Source organism: Ambystoma mexicanum, chromosome 1p (genome assembly GCF_040938575.1).
Source record: "Ambystoma mexicanum isolate Mex_15411 chromosome 1p, UKY_AmexF1_1, whole genome shotgun sequence".
NCBI lineage: Eukaryota > Metazoa > Chordata > Amphibia > Caudata > Ambystomatidae > Ambystoma > Ambystoma mexicanum.
Window position 1 is genome coordinate 287,668,281 of NC_090921.1, and position 20,664 is coordinate 287,688,944.

The 20,664-nt window shown below is 45.1% G+C and overlaps 1 protein-coding gene across 1 annotated transcript; it reads right to left on the minus strand.

Moving 5' to 3' along the window:
• Positions 1–3,063: 3,063 nt before the first annotated feature.
• FAM174C (family with sequence similarity 174 member C) lies at positions 3,064–12,698 on the minus strand. Its single transcript, XM_069646818.1, has 3 exons — positions 12,242–12,698; positions 4,856–4,972; positions 3,064–3,789 (listed from the first exon to the last, which is right to left on the minus strand). Exons 1-3 carry the CDS (start codon positions 12,454–12,456, stop codon positions 3,786–3,788), a joined length of 336 nt encoding a protein of 111 aa, XP_069502919.1. The 5' UTR covers positions 12,457–12,698; the 3' UTR covers positions 3,064–3,785.
• Between the last annotated feature and the right edge of the window lie 7,966 nt (positions 12,699–20,664).

The window sequence follows — 20,664 nt, forward strand, 5'->3', positions numbered from 1 at the left end:
CCAAGTTCGGTACTGCAAATTTCAGGGAAAACCTTTGTATTGGTTCTTGGAGTTTACATGTGCACATTTTAACATGTTGATTTTATGGAAGGCGAATGCCTTTTGTCCTATGCAATTTGGGTGGTTGTGAAAAGGCAATTTAATGAAATATGCATATTTCAATTTGAACTGAGTCTTAGAGAGCATCTGCTCTCTAACACCCAGCACCCGCTGTAATAACGCAGCCTGCGTTATTACGGCGGTGGGTGCTGGTGTTAGTGTCCGACGATAATATTTCTCCTGCCAGTAATATTATTCTCAGCCACTTGCTAACACCAGCACCACGCAGTTTGCTGATCGCAGGCCTTCTGCGATCAGCAGGCTGCGTTTATTACTGCAAGTGCGGCTGTTAGCAGTGTCTGAGAACAACATTTCTCCCGGCCGAACGGGCGGGAGAAATATTATCATCAGACACCAACACCAGGACCCAAACACATTTGCATCAAGAGGGCCCGGCTCCCCCACCCAAACCTCCCCTAGCACTGTGACTCCCTCGGCCTCCTTACCCGAGAACGTTGAGCCAGATGTGAGAGGGGGCTGAGATGCTCCTCTCATGACGGACGTGATGACGCCGCATCTGGGCTGGGCTGACATAACACTGATACCATTTTTTTAGCCCAGCCCAGGTGCTTCTGCCTCGCATGCAGTGCACGCTGTGCACAGAGGCAGAACAACTTTAAAAAAGGCACAATCTTTTTTTTTCTTTTTGCTGTGGAAATAATACCACAGTTGGTGCAACATGATTATTAAAATACACAGCAAAACATCATTATTATATCCCAAATTGCAATGCAATACAACTTGTTTTATGCCTTGAGGGTGGTTAAATCATCAACAGCAACAAACTCTCTGCCTCCCTCCTGCAATCGCACTTTCTCCCCCCCTCTTATGAACATATGGTCACCCAACTCCTTGCCCGCAATCCATCATTAGCGTCCTGCTCTACAGCGTTCCTGGTCCCTTCAAATTCCACTACATTGAACCGATTCATCCTCTTGACTTGCTTACTAAAAAAATAAAAAAAAAAAAAGAAATATACACCATTTCTCTACTGGGGTACTTCCTAATAATGTCACCCTAACCAACTATTATTTGAAGCTCTGCAGACCACTCCCAGACCATGCTTCACAATCTACCTACTCATACCTAAAGCAACCCCCTTGATCATCTTACTATTGTTTTCCCTTACGAGAACCTGCCTCGCAAACAGTCCTTTCCCACCAGGCAACTCCCACACACTTAAATGTCTCTGTTCCTCCATCCAACATCTGATTACCAAACACAAGTTCACACCTGGATCTCCGACTCCATACTTGGGCAAGGTCACATCCTAGCTCTATCTCCTACTCTGCCTTCTCCATCAAGTAGATTTTTGATGACTTCAACCTGGAATTTAACACCCCACTTGAAAACCACCATCCTGCCCGCAAGTCACTCAGGAGGTCCAAATTTCAAGTTACAATCTATTAGGCTGCCATAAAAAGTGACTCGCAAACTGAACGCTATACATATAGACCACACTCGCCAAAAGTCAATTATCACTAGCCACTGGCGAGTGCACATTTAGTGCCATGCCTCAGCCCAACCTTAATTAGGCTCGCAATATACCAACTGAAATATCACAGAATCCAACTACTTCACCAAACTGATCTCCTCTGTCCATACCCACCACCACCCCCACAAACTCTCCTCTGTCATCCACCCCTACTGACCAACCACAAGTGTTCAAGATACTGTATTTCCTATGCCCTCTCAGGCAATGTTTTTGAAAACTACTCCTCATCCAAAATCTCTACAATCCACAATAACCTCACCACCCTTCATCTTCTCACCACAGCCCACCTCCACCTTATCATGCCTTCCATCTCTCTTACCTTATCCACTGGGCTCACAATAATCCTTCACACAGCCAACCTGCCATGTGCTCTGGTTGGCCCTGTTGTACCCCCACCACCCCAAAACCAAAGAACTAGCCCCATTAAAACTCCCGTTACCTAAACCTCTCTAATGTGATGTTCCCTGCCGGTTCCAAGAAACCACTGTTGTACCTGTCCTCAAATGCCTACTGCAGACACAGTCTTACAAGTTATTGACCAGTTATCTCCTACAAAACCCTGCAATGTGTGGTCCTAAAAAGCTTCAAGTTATTTCGAAGCAAACAAACTCTGTGACCCCGTTCTATATGGGTTCCGCTATAATTACTCCACCAAAAACACTCCTGACCAAGTCAACTTTCTTGCTTCTACTCCTTACCTCAAGCTCTTATGTAGCTTAATCTTTCTGGACCTTTCTGCAGCCATCGACACAGCCAGCAGACCGGACAACTTTAGAAACTGCAATGGTATGGATTGTCTGAAGCCTCTCTAACATTCCTTGTCCATCTCCCAGAACGTGGACACATCTGACCCGAGCCTTTGCCCAGTCAGAATGCCCAAAGGCTTCATCCTTGGCCCTCTGCACTTTACCGTCCCTGCACTTACTCCCACAGCAAGCTCATCTCCACTACACTGAAAATGTATTCTCTTTTCCTGCCATCACCCACAGCCCTCTCCTCGAGGATCTACAATTGTCTCAATCACATGCAGGTTTTGCTGTCTATGCACAACCAGCCCCTCATCAAATTATCCGCCACGCTCTACTTTGCACCCTTCGTTCTAGCACTGCCTTCTGTCACTATCGCTCACCCACCATATGCAGTCTCTCGCTTCCTCTACTACTCTTTGACCTCCATCACTGGAACTTTCATCCCCCCGTGCCCCCAATATCAAAGTCACTATTAACAGAGGCATTCAAGCGGGCTTTCATCAGCATCCCGGTGCATTCTTGACCACTACCCCAAGAACACTGCTCCTCAACCTTGACATCTCCTTGTAGATACCCATCTCTGTTCCCCAGTGAAGCGGTTATCTGTCCCATGTTCATTTCATGCACAACTCTTCGCCAGTTCATTATTTAAAGACCCCGATTGCTGCAGATATTTCATCATGCCCTAAATAAGTAAAAATACAAAATATGGTCTGCCCAGCAGGTCAACATTTTTGTGTATATTTTACATTATAATGCTAATTTAAAAAAAGTTTAAATAAAAAAGGAACCAGTAACGTAATTGGGTCCAAGCAATGAGAGAAAGTCGTCCTCGGGCCAGAGAACTGTCGGGCCACAAAAGGTTACTGAAGTGACATGTATTCCTTGCAAGACATATGCATCATCAATTCAAATGAAAAAGTAGCTGAAATACGGGAAGTTTGAACGTGTTTGGGGGTAAGGAGCTGTAGATGTGCTCGGAGTCCAAAGCGCCTTCAGTGTTATGGTTATTACAACTTCTATCAAGAACATGGCATCAGTGTGAAGAAGGGGGGAATGGATGTGGGAATAGCATGTATACCAATACATCAAATTGAGGAGCGCATATGAAGATGATGCTTTGGGCGCATATAAGTCCCAAATGATGTTTAAAAAATTACAATAAAAACATTAGTAGAATAGATCAATACAGCAGACACCTTCAAGTTGACAGACTAGATCCTCTCAAACCTATCTTTCCCCATGCTCTCCCGAGAGTTCTACAGATGCGCGAACAATAAACTGAGTCTTGGTTTCACATTTTTAAAACACTTTCAGCTGTTCATTAGCAGCCAGTCTTTCACAGGTTACAAAAATATACACAAATTATTTTGGTCTCGTAGGTGGAATGTCCAACTGATTGGTCAGTCCAATCTTCAGCTTCAGCCACACCTCCCTCACCTTCACCTGCAAAACAAAGCCAAATGCCATGTGTAAATCACCATTATAGTGATGAGCTACAAAAGGGAAAGCCAAGGTTTCCACAGTGGAACTATTATACCAGCATTGAACTCTAACAAAGCTAATGCAATGTAATACACATGTATTTTGACCTGTAAAATATGTATTTTAGCGCCCAGATACCTTTGGGTTGGGAGCGCTATAGAAATAAAAATAACTATCCTCAATACGGACCTGCAGCATACCAAAACCTCCAGAACTGGCACTCACAGCTTTAACAATGCCACGTTTCCTGGTATTCCAGCACAGGGACCCCTACAATGCTCTGTGAATGCTCTTCACCATGCCTGCATTGATTTGATATCTTGCCTATGCTTAACTGCCAGGCCCTGCTATTTTAGTGGGCAAAAGCAACATTAGATTTGGCCAGGACTGAAATAAATATTCAGTGGGACATGTTTTCCAACAGTTTTTGTTCAGGGACTAGGGTTACACTGCTGAAACCCTGATCACAGAGCTAACACAAACATTGAGGAAAAATATGGGCATCTAGGCCAATCTAGTCTTTCCATTTCTCGGAATGCAGAAATACGACCATTTCACTCTCCTCCATTCTGCACCTATTTGGAAACATTAAGGTCACAGATTAAGTTAACCAAAATCATACTTCCTGAAATAGGCCTTACCTAGGGACAAATATCCCCCCATCCCCTCCTCCACCAAAAGCAGGTCTTGGTAACTGCATGTTATCTTTGTCAAAACCTAACAGTATTCCAAAATAGCTCATCATGTGCGCCTTTTCTGAGAAATCAACTATTTTGATAAAACTCGTGTCATGTAGTTAGAAGCAATTCGTGGGTTAATACATTGAAAGGGATGGATAGCAGTGCTGACATTCACAACACACCCTGGGGACTTCCAACACACGCATTCCTTACAGAAACGTTGAACTATCACTCACGCAGTCAGCCTTCCTTCAAGTCTTATGTGAATGAAGTGTGAACAGCAAGGATACCATCTCCGATATGGGCGTCTCCAACAAATTATAGGTTTCTTTCGAAAAACAACCTACCTCCTCAGCATCTTGCTCTCAAAGACTGTGTCTTCATCACTGTCCACAGAACCCATCTCCATGTTCTCATCATAGTTAGATAGGAGACCATACTTCTTTCGCTCAGGCTTTTTTAACCTGAAAGCCAAAAGAGCCAAATTATTTCGACAGCGCAGTGCCACTGAGTACACCATCACAAAATTCACCTCATGGTCTACAATGTGCAGTACATAACTCGTTCCCACATTAAGCCCCATCCTCACCAGAAGTACACCCGCTTTCATCTCACTTCCCTCCGATAACACCACCCAAGGCTTCCAATTCAGCAATACATTCCTCCCCTTACCTCATTCTTTCCACGGTACAGTATACCACATCCTTGAAACACAACACTCAACCTTCCTCCCTCAACGCACCATGCTTGGCGTCCTTACTCTTTTCCTGAAACTCTGCACTGCATTCTAACTACATGTTCACTGAGATTGCAGTACATTGCAAATCTTTCACCCAATGTTACTACGAAACCACCCTCGGTCTCACTCTATGAGGCAACCACAATGTAATGACAGCAAACCACCACATCCAAGCCTGTGCTTTCACTTCATAAATATGTTCATTCTTGGAGTTCTAGACTTGGTTTATGTCAATTGACATAACTCAACCGATAATGATTTGCAAAGGGCAAAAAACATGATGCCCCAGTGAAATGGAGCCATTAGATTACCCTAGTCACACTCACTCGAAGCATGTGCGGTGACGTTTAATACACTGCCTTATGTTCAAAATCATATTACAGGTCTGCTCCCTATACCTCGAGCAGTACATCCTCATTGGCCAGCTCTCATTTGTTAAAACTCTGCACATTATGCCCTGTTTGCTTCTTCTTTATGCTGTGAAATTTGCAGTAGCACATTCCTGTAATGCGCAACTTCTTACACCCTTATGTCATATTGCACGCAGTGCGGTTAAAATACAAACTAGAATGTGATGCATGTACGCTCTTGACTGAATCATTACATTGGCATTACTCTGTATTGGGTCAAAAGAAGGGGTGGGGTCCATGTTACAGATTTAGCATAGGGTATAGATGGTCACATGAGGGTGGTGAACAGCATGATAAAGACACCCAACATGATAAAGCTTTGAATTAATCATACTGGCTGTCCTTGTTCTTGGAAGCATCAATTCCATTTTACTACACTGAAGCACAGCACAGCGCAAACAGATTGCGCGTGTGTTAACGTACACAGGGGACGTGGCCAAGCAGGGTCAGTTGACCCGCTTCCATTGGTTAGTTAAAGGACCAAGAACGATATTGTCGTTCCCCTTCTGTAAATCAGGGTCATACCTTTTTTTTTTTTTAAAATTGAAAGCTTCCCCAACAAACGCCAGGATTTGTAATTCAGAACATCTCATTCTTCACTTTTGGTCTCTGTAGCACACCCTGTGCTCCACTCCCACTGCTAAAACCTGCGTTCTTTGCAAGCAGACCTACAGATAAGGGGTGCATGGGCCACTTTTACTCTGTAAAAATAGGCAAATACTCCCAATAATAAAATAGGGAGGAAACATTGTTAAACCGATATGTAGAAACGTGTACCCCTACTTACATCCCACAGCTCCATGGATAAGTTTTGGAGCACAGTAGCACATAAAGAAGCTCACAACTTGACAATCCATCAATTCATCTTTCCTGCATCTCGAATGCCCTCTCCTTCACCTCACATAATACACTTCTCCTTTTGAGCATTGTGCAGCACTCTGTGGTACATTCACTTTACCACATACTGTACATGCAAAACACCTTCAAGATCAGCTCCCTCATTTTATGAGCGGAACTGTGCAGTACCCTCCAAATGTTCTATTAACTCAATCATGGTAATGCGTACTACGATCATATCCAGTATATAATCCATAGCAATCACCCGACTCAAACAGCCTTCATCCAACACTAACTTTCTAACCTATGCTCACCTTCCTAATATATTCTCCATCCTAATCCTGTTCGATTTCTGATCTACCTTTGATATGGTGGACCACAACACTCTTCCAGACTTCGCAGATTGAAATCTAGGGCACTGCTGTTGACTGCATTGCATCATACCTTTCCAATAACTCATTCGTTAAATCTTTTACCACGGACACCCCTACTCTTCAATGTCTACACATCCTCTCGATCAACTCTTCTCCTTTAGCAACTCCCAAAATCTTTTTGCAGATGACATGTAAATCATCTTCTCTTTCCCTACTCTGAATCTGGACATCTGTACTTGCATTACCTCCTTGTCTCTCTTTCTCATCCCAAGACAAAGAATCCTTTTGTTAACCAATCAAACTCCCTGCAGCAGGGAGTGATCCCCAGGCAGCACTTACCAAGCATACCTGTTATTTTTCTTTCTCCCAATAGAGTACATGCAGGGTAAGTAGCTTTAATGCGTCCTCCAGGTTACCGAAGCTAAGATAAATCTGAAAATTACCCATCCTACTGGCCTGTGCCAGGACACACAGCATGGAGTAAACATATTTTGACCACAAAGGAACCCTTGCCTTGCGGGCGCAGTCTCAATGAGCCACATATCCAAACACTCTCATCCCCTACTGCATGGCAATGCAAGGAAGCCTATCCACGTTGTAGGAGTGGACAGGAGTTGGGGACGAGCTTCTGAGCAAGGGAAAAAAGAATAATGCTGAGGTGGCCACTGGACGGTGGGTGGGGGGGCAGCAGTAGAGCTCTGCGAGTAGTAGATGGCACCATTTAACAAGCATAATGCAGGTAAGAATTGCCCAGTTGTTCCAGGGGAAGGGTTGCTAGACAGGAGCAAGTGGCATTGCTCCAGGTTACATTCCCGCAGGAGGTCCCAGGATAGTTGACATCAGATCTCCTCCTCCAATACTCCCTGACCACTCTGGAATCATGACCTTCAGTTTCATTGCAGAGAGTGAGATGGTGAGGGCTAGCTCAAACACAGTGAACACTGCTATTGATGAAAGGCTGCCCCACTCTAGTGCCAACTTCTCCCCCCAAACAACCAAGAGTACCTCTAAATCTTTCGACAGTGGAGGTACACGCCCTGCAAGGGGGAGGTGGGGTGCAATGGTGGTGATGGCAGGAAAGATTGTGGCAGATGTGCCACTCATAACCTACATACCCTGGACAGGAGGGCCATTAAAGCCATTCCCCAAGATTATCCCTGATGCATAGTTGCTATGTGGCTGTCCCAAAAAAATGGTATTAACAAGTATCCAAGACATGAACACGAGGCAGTGGAAGGCCCTTTAGAAGGCTGTCGTGACTAGAGGGTGGTCCAAGCTCTATCCACTTCAGGGGTTCAGTCAGATATTACCAGAGATTGAAGGTGGATTACATTCTCTTTTGACAGGATCACATCTGTAGCTTTAGAGGATGTGGCTGCATCAGATCTTGAGGACAAGAGTACAATCGGCACTGAAGAGGGTATAGGGGGCATAAATGCCACATCCAAGGCAGGTGCTTAAATCTCCTATGTAACTCAAAATGTTACAAGCCATCATTCCCGCTCTAGAGGAGGACCAGGATTGTGAGGTTTCCAATATATCAAGGTATATAATGGGTGCCAATACAGCAGGGGGTAAAACTGTAGTTCCATCAGAAGGCTTAGACATTCGAAAGGAAAGATGGCTCAGAAGGCTATCGTAATACAACCACCCACCCATGGTCAGAAACTCTTTCGATTCCTGATCAGTGAGTTGGTCAAACAGGCTAAGAAGGACAGCGTATTACAAAGGGCACCTGGGTTAACGCCTTGCTCTACCTCTACCCAGGTAAGTAGACTAATAACACAATTGAGCAAGGTCATGCAAGTCCAACTAACGATTAGTCCCTCTCACTCCTGGGTTTCAATAAAGTTAAATTTGATTTGATTGAAAACTACTGCAATTCTTGTTTAATTTGTCTGCAGCAGGTGTTATGATACACATGAAAAGACATAGGGTATTCGACATGAAACATACATAGTATAGTACATGAGTAGCAGTGTCCAAATCAGCAATATTTGGAATACAAATGTAAGCAATTACATTCTCTATGTATCCTAGCGGGGGTGACATGAGAAATAAATGCTGCAACTGCCTGGCCAGATGCACACGTATGTGAAACAATAAAAGGTTGAAAGACAACACAAAACAGGTCAACACAACAGTGTTAGGGCCATTTAGCTAAACTTGAGGAGCTGTGGTTTAGCAGGCCTTCATCATGACAGATAAATTATTATATGCGAAGAATCCTATGTGATCGTAATCATAAGGCACGTTGGCGTAAGTCATCTGAGTGTCTATGTACACTGATGAGAGCAGATAAAAGTTCTTCTGCATGGAGGTCATACCAGTCAACAGCCTGTGTATGGAATGGGTCCACAGGAGGGGACGTGTTAATACGTCGGGATGTACACTGTCAGTGTTATTCCAGGTGGCCACTGAGGCGGTCTGTCAATTGTTTGGATCCGCTATTCTCTGGAGTGTGGACATTCAGACTTCCAAGTTGCTGACAACTAAGACGAGTCTGACCGTCCAAAAAAGGTTAATAGTTTTCCTCATGTGGCAGTTCAATTTGTAACTTCCTGTTCAACAAATGCTTATTTCGATCCATGTAGTATAAATGTAATTGAGGGGCAGAAGTGATTGCTGTTGATGCCTGGGACATTTTCCTTCCTGATTTCAATGAACCAACTGGTCATTTTACACACCATCTTTCTGTCTGATGTACAGCACCTGGCCAAGCAATGCCCAGATGAGTGCATGTTACCTTTATGTGTTTCTGGGTGAAACACATTGTTCACTCATAAAAACTGCAAACGGTCCACAAATTCCCCCACAAGCATCAAACGCCACATGTGAATAACATATTTGACTCATTCGAACAAAATATCAAAAGCAGGCAATCTCCCGCACAGTGCCTGTGGAGGACAAAGATTGCCACCACTTTTAGGTTTTGCTGCTTGCGGTGTTCAAAAATCACGACACATAGAAAACATGTTATGCTAAGTCAGAGAGCGATAATGTAAAGTGAATTATTTTAGGTAATATGAGGGGTGTTATGTCTGGAAAAGATCTGGGGCTATGCTAACTTTGTCACTGTCGAGACTCAGAGTTAGCTAGCCTCTCGGTTGTAGCCTGTGAGATTCTATCCATGGCTACAACCAAAAGACCAGGGGCTATAGCTCCTGAGCCCCCCACCCCCCCATGTAGTATCTGAAGTATTTTCACAGCTGCCGGTGACAGAACAGATAAGCAGGAATGCCAAAGTAAAGGGGGTTGATACAGCACTCAGCCTTGTCCTTGTACCAACAGATCACCAGCTGCAACCACACTGGTATACCCTTAGGATGACTATATGTTCTGGTGTGAGGAGAAGGACAGCAGTCTTCCACATGTCTGACATGCTTATGCAAAATATCCAATATCTCACTTGTTATACGAGGCTTCAAAAGTGTAGCCTTATCTGAACACTTCTTTGATGAAGAGTCGTATTACAGCTGCAGGCAATGCTGTTGTGAAGGAAACAGAGTAAATGTACATTTCTAATTGCTCAGCTACCTCCGAAACTAAAAGAGCAAAGAGAAGCAATGGGATGAACTAGACAGACGAAACTGTATAATGGAGGGTGTTGACGGCATGCTATTGTCTCCCGGGCAGACCGCAGAGTGCCTGGATCACCAGGCCGACACCCACTCGACCCATCTAAAGAGGGCGGACTGTAAGGAGCACCTATGGCATCCAGATCACCGGAGCAAACATACAGTTGGTGGTGGATCACAGGGGGCACCCTGCGGCCTCAGAGCACAGGAGCCACATACCCTGGCTGGGGAAAGCAAGCACCCAGCAGCCCGGCTCTGGGGGCACCCAGGCCGGGGTTGCACCCACTGGCCGTGATCACATGGCAGACGCATTCCATGGGGATGGTGTTGCCCAGCAGGGGCACCGTCCAAATGCTGGGACACATCGACAGGGCCTCAGCAAGCTGCGCCGCACCAGCTTGGTGCCCATGAACAAAAGGAGTCAGCTTGGGATCGACTAACGAGCCGTCGCTTGTTCTTCTTCTTGCGGATAGATTTTTATCCATCAGCTGTGATTTTTGGATACGGAGGATTGAGCCTCATTACTCCATCTTCTCAGGTTGAGCATGTAGTCGTGGGTTTGTATTCCTCTTGGCCTGTGTGGTCTTGTCACAATAGGGCTGGTTTCACAGTGTCTTCGCAGTGACGGGCCGCGGATAGCGGTCGAAGGGGTTTGCAGTGGTGGCAGTGAGTCTTCTAATCAGAGGGTTTGGGTTCTGATCTAGTCCTTGGCAGAAGTTCTTACTCAGCTTCGCTAGATGTTCGTCCAACATCTTGATGTCCAGGTCTCTGAAGGTCTGCTATCCTTGTGAAGATTGGCGCTCCAGATGATATCCGCAGGGCCTTGTTCTGGACTATCTGAAGACTCTTCCGGTGTCGCTCATGGCAGGTCATTCATGCTGGGGAGGCATATGTCAGGGTTGGTCTGATGATCGCCTTGTAGATGTTAATCTTTGTCCAGAGGGGCATGGACTTGGTCTTCAGGAGTGGGTACAGCGCTGCCATCTTTCCTGTTGCCTTCTGCTGAGTATTCTCGATGTGGCCCAGTTGAGTTTGCTGTCCAGGGTCACACCGAGGTAGCGGCTGCTGCTCCTACTAATGAGCCGGAACTGGCTCATCCCTTTTATTGAGTTGGTCACATGGTTAGTACCAGGTGACCTATTACACAAGTCCTGGAAGCTACCATGCTTCCAGGAGGGGGTGACATCCAACAGAGGGGGGAGCACAGTAAAAAGGTGAACAGGAATGGTTGCAAAAGGAGAGGCACAGAAGGGGCAAAACAGTGGAGTACACCCCACCCAGTGGCACAATACTGTTTATCCGTGCCGATATAAGAATTCATCATTACTGGACCGTACTAAGTACTCCGTACAAAAAGTCACCCTGAAGAAATTAAAATACGCAAATTCCTCCAGAAATGGTTGCGATAAATCAAATAGATATTTAAAAAAATCCCAAACAGAGCTGGACTGTAAGCAGAGAAACTCAGCTATAACCAGTAGTTCAATTTCTCGGTACCCTTAGATTTCTTGCCTATCATTTTTACAGTTCAATTCATCTAACTCTTTTCAGGTATTATATTGACTTCACACAAGCGTCTCTGTTATTCTTTGGGAAAATCTGCACCCTTTGATCATGGAGTAGTAAAGTACACTTGGTAAACTTGTGCCTGGTTAACTGCCACCCTCTCTTAGAGCTACTAGTGAAAACGGAGATCAGACCGTGTAGATTCCCACCGGTGGGTATGAGTTACAAACATTATAGAATAGTACAGGTCGTTGATTAGGCAAATCAAAAAAATACAAAGAGCGCGCACCTCACACTGCGAACTGTGCAGTACACCACCCCCAGCAGGCAGACTCCGCTCAGCACGTAAAAAGCCCTCTGCAGCACGGGGAGCTCTGTCCCCAGGAATCCTCCGGGAGCGCGGGTCACAATTGTACTGTTTGTCGGTGGCAGCTCTGTACTGCTGTTGCCGGGCACAGAGGCCCCTGCGGCAGCCAGCAGTGTGAGCAGCAAGAGCCGCACCATCCCTCAGCGTCGGAAGTAAACATGACGTGTCACTTCCTGATTATGACATGCCATGGAAAGAGAGAGCGGACTGGGGCTCGTAAAACCTCGGCTTTATTTTGTCACTACCTCTCATCACAGGCTGCAATGTCGCTGCAAGGAGACTGGTCAAACACCTAAAGTTACAGCCGGGACATTAGATTCATGCGCTTTTGTTCCCGTAACTCGTGGTAACAAGTTAAGGATCACAAACTGTAAACGCACCCAATCCCGCCCTCCCCCTTGCCAACAACCGCGCAGCTGAAATTGAGCAACGGTGTTGTATGATATCCTACATCCCCATGGCAGCATGAGGGAGGCTTCCTTCGGACCATGCCCACTTGGATACGCCCACCAACAGATGGCTACAGCCTTACAAAGAGCATAAAAATGAAACTACAGCGTGATAGCTCCGCCCCTGCCTATTCCTGTCATCTGTGGGGGATGCAGAATATCATACAACGCCAGAAGAGGAACACCATTGAGCTGAATGGGTTGAAGCCCCGCCTCTATGTTCCTCAACAGTTCAAAGGATCAGGAATGTGCTTCTGGGGGCATTTTATTTCTTCCAAGGCAAATACAGATTCTATGTCAAGACCGGAGGCTCGGATTATGCTAAACTCTTCATCTTTACTGTCAGCAGCAAAGAAAACCAAACGTGTAAAATAGCATACAAAAACCAAGAAAAACTACAATAACCATGAGGTTTTTCGGATTTTGTAGTCCATCCCTATAGGTCCTTAAACTGACCACGTGTTCTCAACAAGCAATAAACAAATATCAGTCCTCTCATAACCCTTGTCCTTCCTTTATTCTCCCTCTTTCTTTGCTGCTCGGCAGCGATTTAAGTACCTTTTTTTCTTCTTATATATTGAAACGTGTGTGTGTGTACTGAGAGTGTATTTAACTATACGTTGATAATATATCGTGCCTGCAGGCGGAGCATATCCGCTACATTCACGGTTTTACAAAAGTTGTGGGCGCGACGGGGCTGGGGTACCGGCGGCCGCAACTTCGCAGAACTGTCAAAGAGGGCACTGCGGTACGGAAGAAGGAGCACGACGGGACCGCGTAGTTCCGGCGCTCACTTCTTCCGTGCCGATTCATGTTGAGAGGAGATTGTGACAGACAGTATCGGTGATTTTGTTAATTAAATCCTTTTCGAATCACAATTTTGATTCCATAACATTACGCACCGTTCATACGAACGTAGCGTAGCGTCCTGTGTGTCAGGAACACTACAGCGCCCCTGCAGGCAATCGGTGAGACCGCAGTCATACGGGCACAGTCCCAGGTAAAACCTGTTATTGGATATTAACATATCTGTATATATTTATATACTCAGAACCAGGGAATTTAATTTCTATTTTTTTTTTGACATATTTTTGCTCTCTGTACTGAGAGAGTGATAATCCCTGGTATACAAATATAGCATTATTATTATTATTTTGCTTTCCCCGGGGCCTGAGACTAATGAGTTCCTCCAGTGATGAGGGGAAGGCTAGTGTTAGCCAAAAGAGGAGCCACACGGCCATGACAGACGTCCTACACAAAGCCCTGGGGGCTTCATTGGGACATGATCCTCAGCAGAGAGCGCTGATGGAGGATTGTCTCCGTTTTTCTCAGGGCGTGGAGGAAGTCAAGGGTTTGAAAGCTCGAATTAAATCCAAAGGGGGCAGAAAAGCAGCCCGTAGGGCGGAGGAAGCCCACACCCCCCCGGGAACTCCACCAGAGAAGAAAGGTGGAAAGAGAAAAAGAAAAGGTAAAGCGGTGTCTAGCAGGGGACGAGAATCATCTCATACCTCAGATGAGAGTGAAAAAGAGTGGGACGTGAAGTACCCTGAAGAGGAGGAAGTGCTATCGATATCCTCTTCAGGTGAAGAAAGCCATGAGGCGATAAAGAAAAGGAAAAATGAGGAGACTGAGGGGGACGGTGCGGATGATGAAGATTTCGATCCGGAGGCACTGATTCATCCCAGATCTTCAGAATGGGAACCCCCCAAAAGAATTGCATCATATTTAAAGAAACGCCTGAGGGCGCCGCTAGCCAAAGAGGCTAGAAGCAAAATGAGGGCAGAATGCCCAAGACCACTCCTCCCTGAAGGGGCAGCTGATACGCCAGTAATTGACGAAAAAATGATTACCTTTATGGGTAAATTCACAAAAGATGTGAGGAAAGGACTTGATAGAGCCTGGCGATCCTGTCAGGACAAGATGCTTGATGTGACGGGACCCCTCACTAAGACCCTCCAGATGGGAGAAGATGCAAAAGTAAAAGGGGAACCGATAGACCCGACAATCCTCATAGGTTGGGCCCAAAGAGCGATATGCATGTTGGGTAATGCTAATCATGCCATAACCACCGAAAGGAGGAGATCTTTGTTGGTCAAGATCGACCCAAAATTGAGTGAGTTAGCATCTTCTGACTCAGCTTCGTCAGCTAAAGGAAAGTTATTTGGAGACTCCTTCATCAAGGAGCTCACCAGATTTGTGAACTCCTACGCAGCCTTGGATAAGGCGCAAGCATCGTTGAAGAGAGTTTTTGGGAGACAGGTTTTTGGACGGGCCAGCAGAGGGAGGGGTCGCTCGGCTGGCCGGTACCATTTCAACCGATCCTTTCAAAATAGAGAAAATTGGCGCGATCAAGAAGAGCGCAGGCAAACGCCTTTTTTCCCATCGAGGAGTAGAGGAAGAGGCAGAATCTGGCGAGGGGAGCGTCAGCAAAATAACACAGGTGAGATTGCCTTTTACAAGTGCGCTGACCCCAGAGGTAGGGGGGAGGACCGCTCAATTTTTGGAAAATTGGTTGAACATTTCAGGGGATCCTTGGGTGATTCAGACTGCTCAAGGTTTTTATATAGATTTTATAGAAACTCCTTATCAGAGAGAACCGCCAAGAGGTTTAGAAATGAACAGCGAAGACAAGGCCTTACTGGAAAAAGAGTTACAGGCTTTACAAATCAAACAAGCTATTCGACCCGCTGCGGTTCAGGTAGGAGGTTACATAAGAAATATGTTCATAGTAAAAGGAAGACACAAGACCGATCATAAATCTGAGAGGCCTAAACGGTTATGTGGAATACAGACATTTCAAGATGGAGGGGATACATCTGTTGAGAGATACCCTTATTCAGGGAGATTGGTTGGCCAGAATAGATTTGAAAGATGCTTACCTGACCATTCCCATCGCAGAAGAGCACTGCAAATTTCTAAGGTTCTTCTGGGAGGGAACGATTTGGGAATTTCGATGTCTACCCTTCGGCCTGGCATCAGCACTGTGGTGTTTTACAAAGATGATGAAACCCGTGGTGTCTCATTTCAGAGCTCAGGGGATAAGACTGATACTCTATCTAGACGACATTTGCCTGATGTGTCAAGAGAAGAGATTGTTGATAGAACAGATTCAGATAACTATAGAGGTGTTAGAGAATCTGGGTTTCCTAATAAATTGGGAAAAGTCCAATATAATCCCTGTTCAGTCAATAGAATTTCTGGGTTTCGTTGTGGACTCGATACAGGGAACTCTCAGTTTACCTATTGTCAAGGTGAACAACATCAAGAAACAATTGAGACATACTCTAGCAAAAGGAGAGATGTCGTTGAGGGACATAGCGAGATTGGTGGGCCGACTAGCGGCATCAATTCAAGCGATTTTCCCAGGGCCTCTACATTACAGGGCACTCCAGAGGTTGAAGATATCTCACCTCAGGAGGGGCGTTTCTTACGAATCAAGAGTGAATATTTCACAGGATGTGAAAGAGGAGCTAGAATGGTGGCTCATTCATATGGATGCATGGAACGGGAGAGCCATATTTGGTTCATCCCCGGACCTCATTATCGAGTCCGACGCCAGCAGATGGGGCTGGGGAGCCAGATGTGGGAACGTGTCCACAGGTGGCAGGTGGTCGGACCAGGAGACGAGACTCCACATAAATTGCCTGGAGTTGTTGGCAGGGTCCTTTGCAGTGAGAAGCTGGACTCAGGAGAAAGCACATTGTTGCGTCCTGCTTAAGATGGACAATGTCTCCGCAGTCAGGTACATCAACAGACTGGGGGGGGCGAGGTCCAAGTTATTGGCGGAATTGGCAAAAGAATTTTGAGAACTCTGTCTAGAGAGGAGAGTTTCGGTGACGGAGGAATATCTGCCGGGACAGATGAACGAGGTGGCCGATTGGAACTCGAGATACCTCAGAGACGCCAGCGATTGGAAGCTGGACGAGGTAGTGTTCCAGGAAATTATGACACCTTGTCAGGTCGATCTGTTTGCTTCGAGGTTGAACAGACAACTTCCTCGGTTCTTCAGCTGGAGACCGGATCCGGAAGCGGAGGCGACAGACGCCTACCTACAATCCTGGGAACACCAGAGAAATTATGCGTTCCCTCCTTTTTCAATGATAGCGAGGACTCTGGCACAGGTGAGACGTCAAAAAGCATCCATAATTTTAATCACGCCAGACTGGAAGGGACAGGCGTGGTTTCCCAGTTTGTTAGAACTGACATATCACAACCCAGTACTTCTACCAGACACAGAATGTATCATTCGAGATCCCAGAGGGGGCAGTCATCCACTGGTGAGGTCAGGAGGACTTAAGTTAATGGCTTGGGCGATTTCAGGAGATCTTGGGCTAGGCCAGGTTTATCGAATGAAGCTGAAAACATCATTAATGAATCATGGGCCCCAGGAACTCACAAAGCTTATAGATCAGCGTGTGATAAATGGTATAGCTGGTGTATGGAAAGGGATATTCATCCCGATAGAGCAGATGTGGTACATGTAACCAATTTCTTAGCTCAGATGGCTGCGCAGGGCAAGGCTTACAGAATGATCAATACAGCCAGGTTGGCGATATCTGCGGGGCACCCTAGAGTAGAGGGTAGAGCGATTGGAGAACACCCGTTGATTTGTAGATTGTTAAGGGGAATAAAGATGTTGAGACCACCTAGTGTTAAATATAACCAGTTGTGGGATGTAGATAAAGTTTTGAAACTGTTTTTATCTTGGCCGGATAATCAAGACTTATCCCGGAAAGCGATTTCCGGCAAATTATCTATGCTTTTATGTCTGTCAGCATTTAAGAGATCTTCTGATGTGAGAGTGTTGGAGGTTGACAGGAAGAGTATATCTCCGAATGGAGTGACCTTTCTTATAACTAAAAGGACCAAAACAGGTTTGAGATCTATTTCCTACGAGTCTTTTCCGGATCAACCAAAATTATGTCCAGTCAGGTGTATAGAAGTTTATGAGGATATGACGAAGGATGTTAGACCTCCAGGAGTGTCTCAATTGTTGATAGCGATTTGCAAACCCTATAAGGCAGTTGTACCGGCCACTATCGCTAGATGGCTTAGATGGGTGATGGTTCAAGCAGGCATAGATGTTGAGAGGTATGGCGCCCATTCAGCTAGAGGATCGATGGCGACTAAAGCTTAGAACATAGGAGCTAGGAAAGAAGATATTATGAGAGCTGCAGATTGGTCGAATGAGTCGGCATTTAAAACTTTCTATTTTAAACCCATGGAAAGTGCGTCATCGTTGGTGGTAAGTAAGCTTTGAACAAGCATAATCCGAGCCTCCGGTCTTGACATAGAATTCAGATTTACCACACATTCGTTACAGAAAGTCATAATTCTATTAAAGACATGGAGTCGAAGGATTATCTCACCCTACCAATCGTATGAGATGTAATTAATATGCATCATGTTGTGTGTATATATGTACTGTTTATGATAAAAATATTTCATTATTGGTAATATTGCTTGATGAGACGGTAGTAATGTTTTGATGCATACGATTGCCCACCCTTATTTTGGTCTATAGTTACCTTTTGCCTAATTTATTTTGTAGGAGGAGCGACGGATAACAAACAAACCGGAGTTTGATGCAAGACGTGGATAAAGTTTGACGATGTACTGAACACACCCTCGCAGGATCAAAGAAAGAGGGAGAATAAAGGAAGGACAAGGGTTATGAGAGGACTGATATTTGTTTATTGGTTGTTGAGAACACGTGGTCAGTTTAAGGACCTATAGGGATGGACTACAAAATCTGAAAAACCTCATGGTTATTGTAGTTTTTCTTGGTTTTTGTATGCTATTTTACATGTTTGGTTTTCTTTGCTGCTGACAGTAAAGATGAAGAGTTTAGCATAATCCTTCGCCTCCGTGTCTTTAATAGAATTATGACTTTCTGTAACGAATGTGTGGAAAATCTGAATTTTGCACACATTTGTGACAGAAAGTCATGATTCTATTAAAGATGCAGAGGTGAAAGGTTATGCTCTGATGTTCTGTTTACTTGCCGAGAGCAGCAAAGTATGAACAAACAATTATGAAAAACAATATAACATAAAACTACAATTCCCAATAGACCGCATTTGTGTGTGGTGGTAAGAATTTTGAATGTGATGCGGTCTATGACTGGGAGCCAATGAACAGACTTTCTTTCTTGTGAGATGTGATCTCTTTTTGGTATGCTTAGTGCTGTTCTAAGTGAGTTATTTTGGGTGATTTGGAGTCTGTTTATGTTTTTTGTAGAGGTACCGGCAAGTAGTGCATTACAATAATCAAGATTTGTCCCTATGGTAGCTCTAGCTATAGAGAGACAATTGTCCCTAGTTAAGAAGGGTTTGATGGCATTAATGAGTTTGGTGCTTAGGGCAGAGGCAGAGACAATAGCGCTGACTTGCTTGTTCATGGAGAATGTAGAATCTATATGGACCCCTAGTGTCCTAACAGATGAAAGGACTGGGATGATGCAGTTGTCGATATTGAAGTTGGAATAGAGACAGTCTAGCTTGGCTAGAGTGGATTTTTGGCCAAGAATAAGAATCTCAGTCTTGTCCCCGTTGAGGCATAGGCCATTTGTGGCCATCCATGCTTGTATGGTGGAGTAGATTTGCCGATCTCACCCATCTGGCCAAAGTGGCTGAAGGTACTGATTTAAAAGGCTTCCTGATCGCTATTAAAAGCTGATATTCCCCCCTGGGTCTCACTATAGCTGCCTTAGCTTCATAAGATTTCAGACACCTAACTGGACATAATCTGGGTTTATCAGGAAATGCCATGTATTCTACAGTCTTAATACCTGTTTTCGTCCTTTTTTTAATGTAAATTATAACACCTTTAGGCAAAAAAGACTTCCTGTTCGTCTCCAACACCTTAACAACTGACACTCTTTTGCAGGAAATGAAACATAACAAAGTGGTTAATTTTGCCAACATAGCTTTCCTAGAAAGACACTCATTGTCTAGCCAGGACTCGAACATCTTCAAGACCACACTCACGTCCCAAAGACACGAATACCTTGGCATAGCTGGTCTCATGCACCTGACACCTTTCTATTGTCTGCATATCAATGGATGTTCACCTACTGGTTTCCCTTCAATGTACTCATGTCCTGCCGATATCGCAGATCTGTAGGTGTTAAAAGTTCTGTATGCTTTAGCCTGAGCAACCTGTGCTGCACAAAAATTTACTATGTGAATTACATAAGTTCGTATGGGATTAACTTCCCTCTCCATACACCAATTATTCCTTCTTCGCCATGCCACTCTGTAGGCCTTCCCAGTTCCCGGGGCTCACGACTCTTTGATACATTCTTGAGCTGTCCCTGAAAGACCTGGCTTGGTCCAGGCCTTCCTGAAATCGCCCATGCTATCAGGTTCAAGTTCCCTTATTGTACCAATGGGTGAATTTCTCCCGTTGGGCCTAAAACTATGTCCTGTCTGTGTAGCAATAGAATTGGAAAATCGTACAACATCTCCAGTAGGTCTGGGCACCATGCTTGACCCTTCCAATCGGTGTCACTAAAATTACTGTTGCTTCCTGTCTCCTGACCTGTGCCACAGTATGTGCAATCATGGCGAAAGGTGGGAAGGTGTAATCCTTCGCTGGTCCCCATACCTAGAGAAATGTATCTGTCGCTGCTGCTTCTGGATCTGGTCTCCAGCTGAAAAATCTGGAGACTTTCTTGTTCAACCTCGAGGTGAACAGATCCGTCTGACACGGACTTCTCCAATGCATGATCTCCTGGAACACTGAATCCTCCAGTTGCCAATCGCTGGAGTCACTGAGGTGTCTCGAATTTCAGCCTGCTACCTGATTGTATTCCCCCGGCAGATGTTCTGCCTTCACGCTGACTCCTCTCTGGAGACATAAGTGCCAAAATGCATTGGCTATCTCTGCCAGCAT

Coding starts and splice junctions, on each gene's coding strand:
- FAM174C (XM_069646818.1), bottom strand. CDS start 12,456: ATGGTGCGGCTCTTGCTGCTCACACTGCTGGCTGCCGCAGGGGCCTCT. Junction 4,973..12,241: donor TGCACAGTTCGCAGTGTGAG/GTGCGCGCTCTT, acceptor TTTGGCTTTCAG/GTTAAAAAAGCCTGAGCGAA.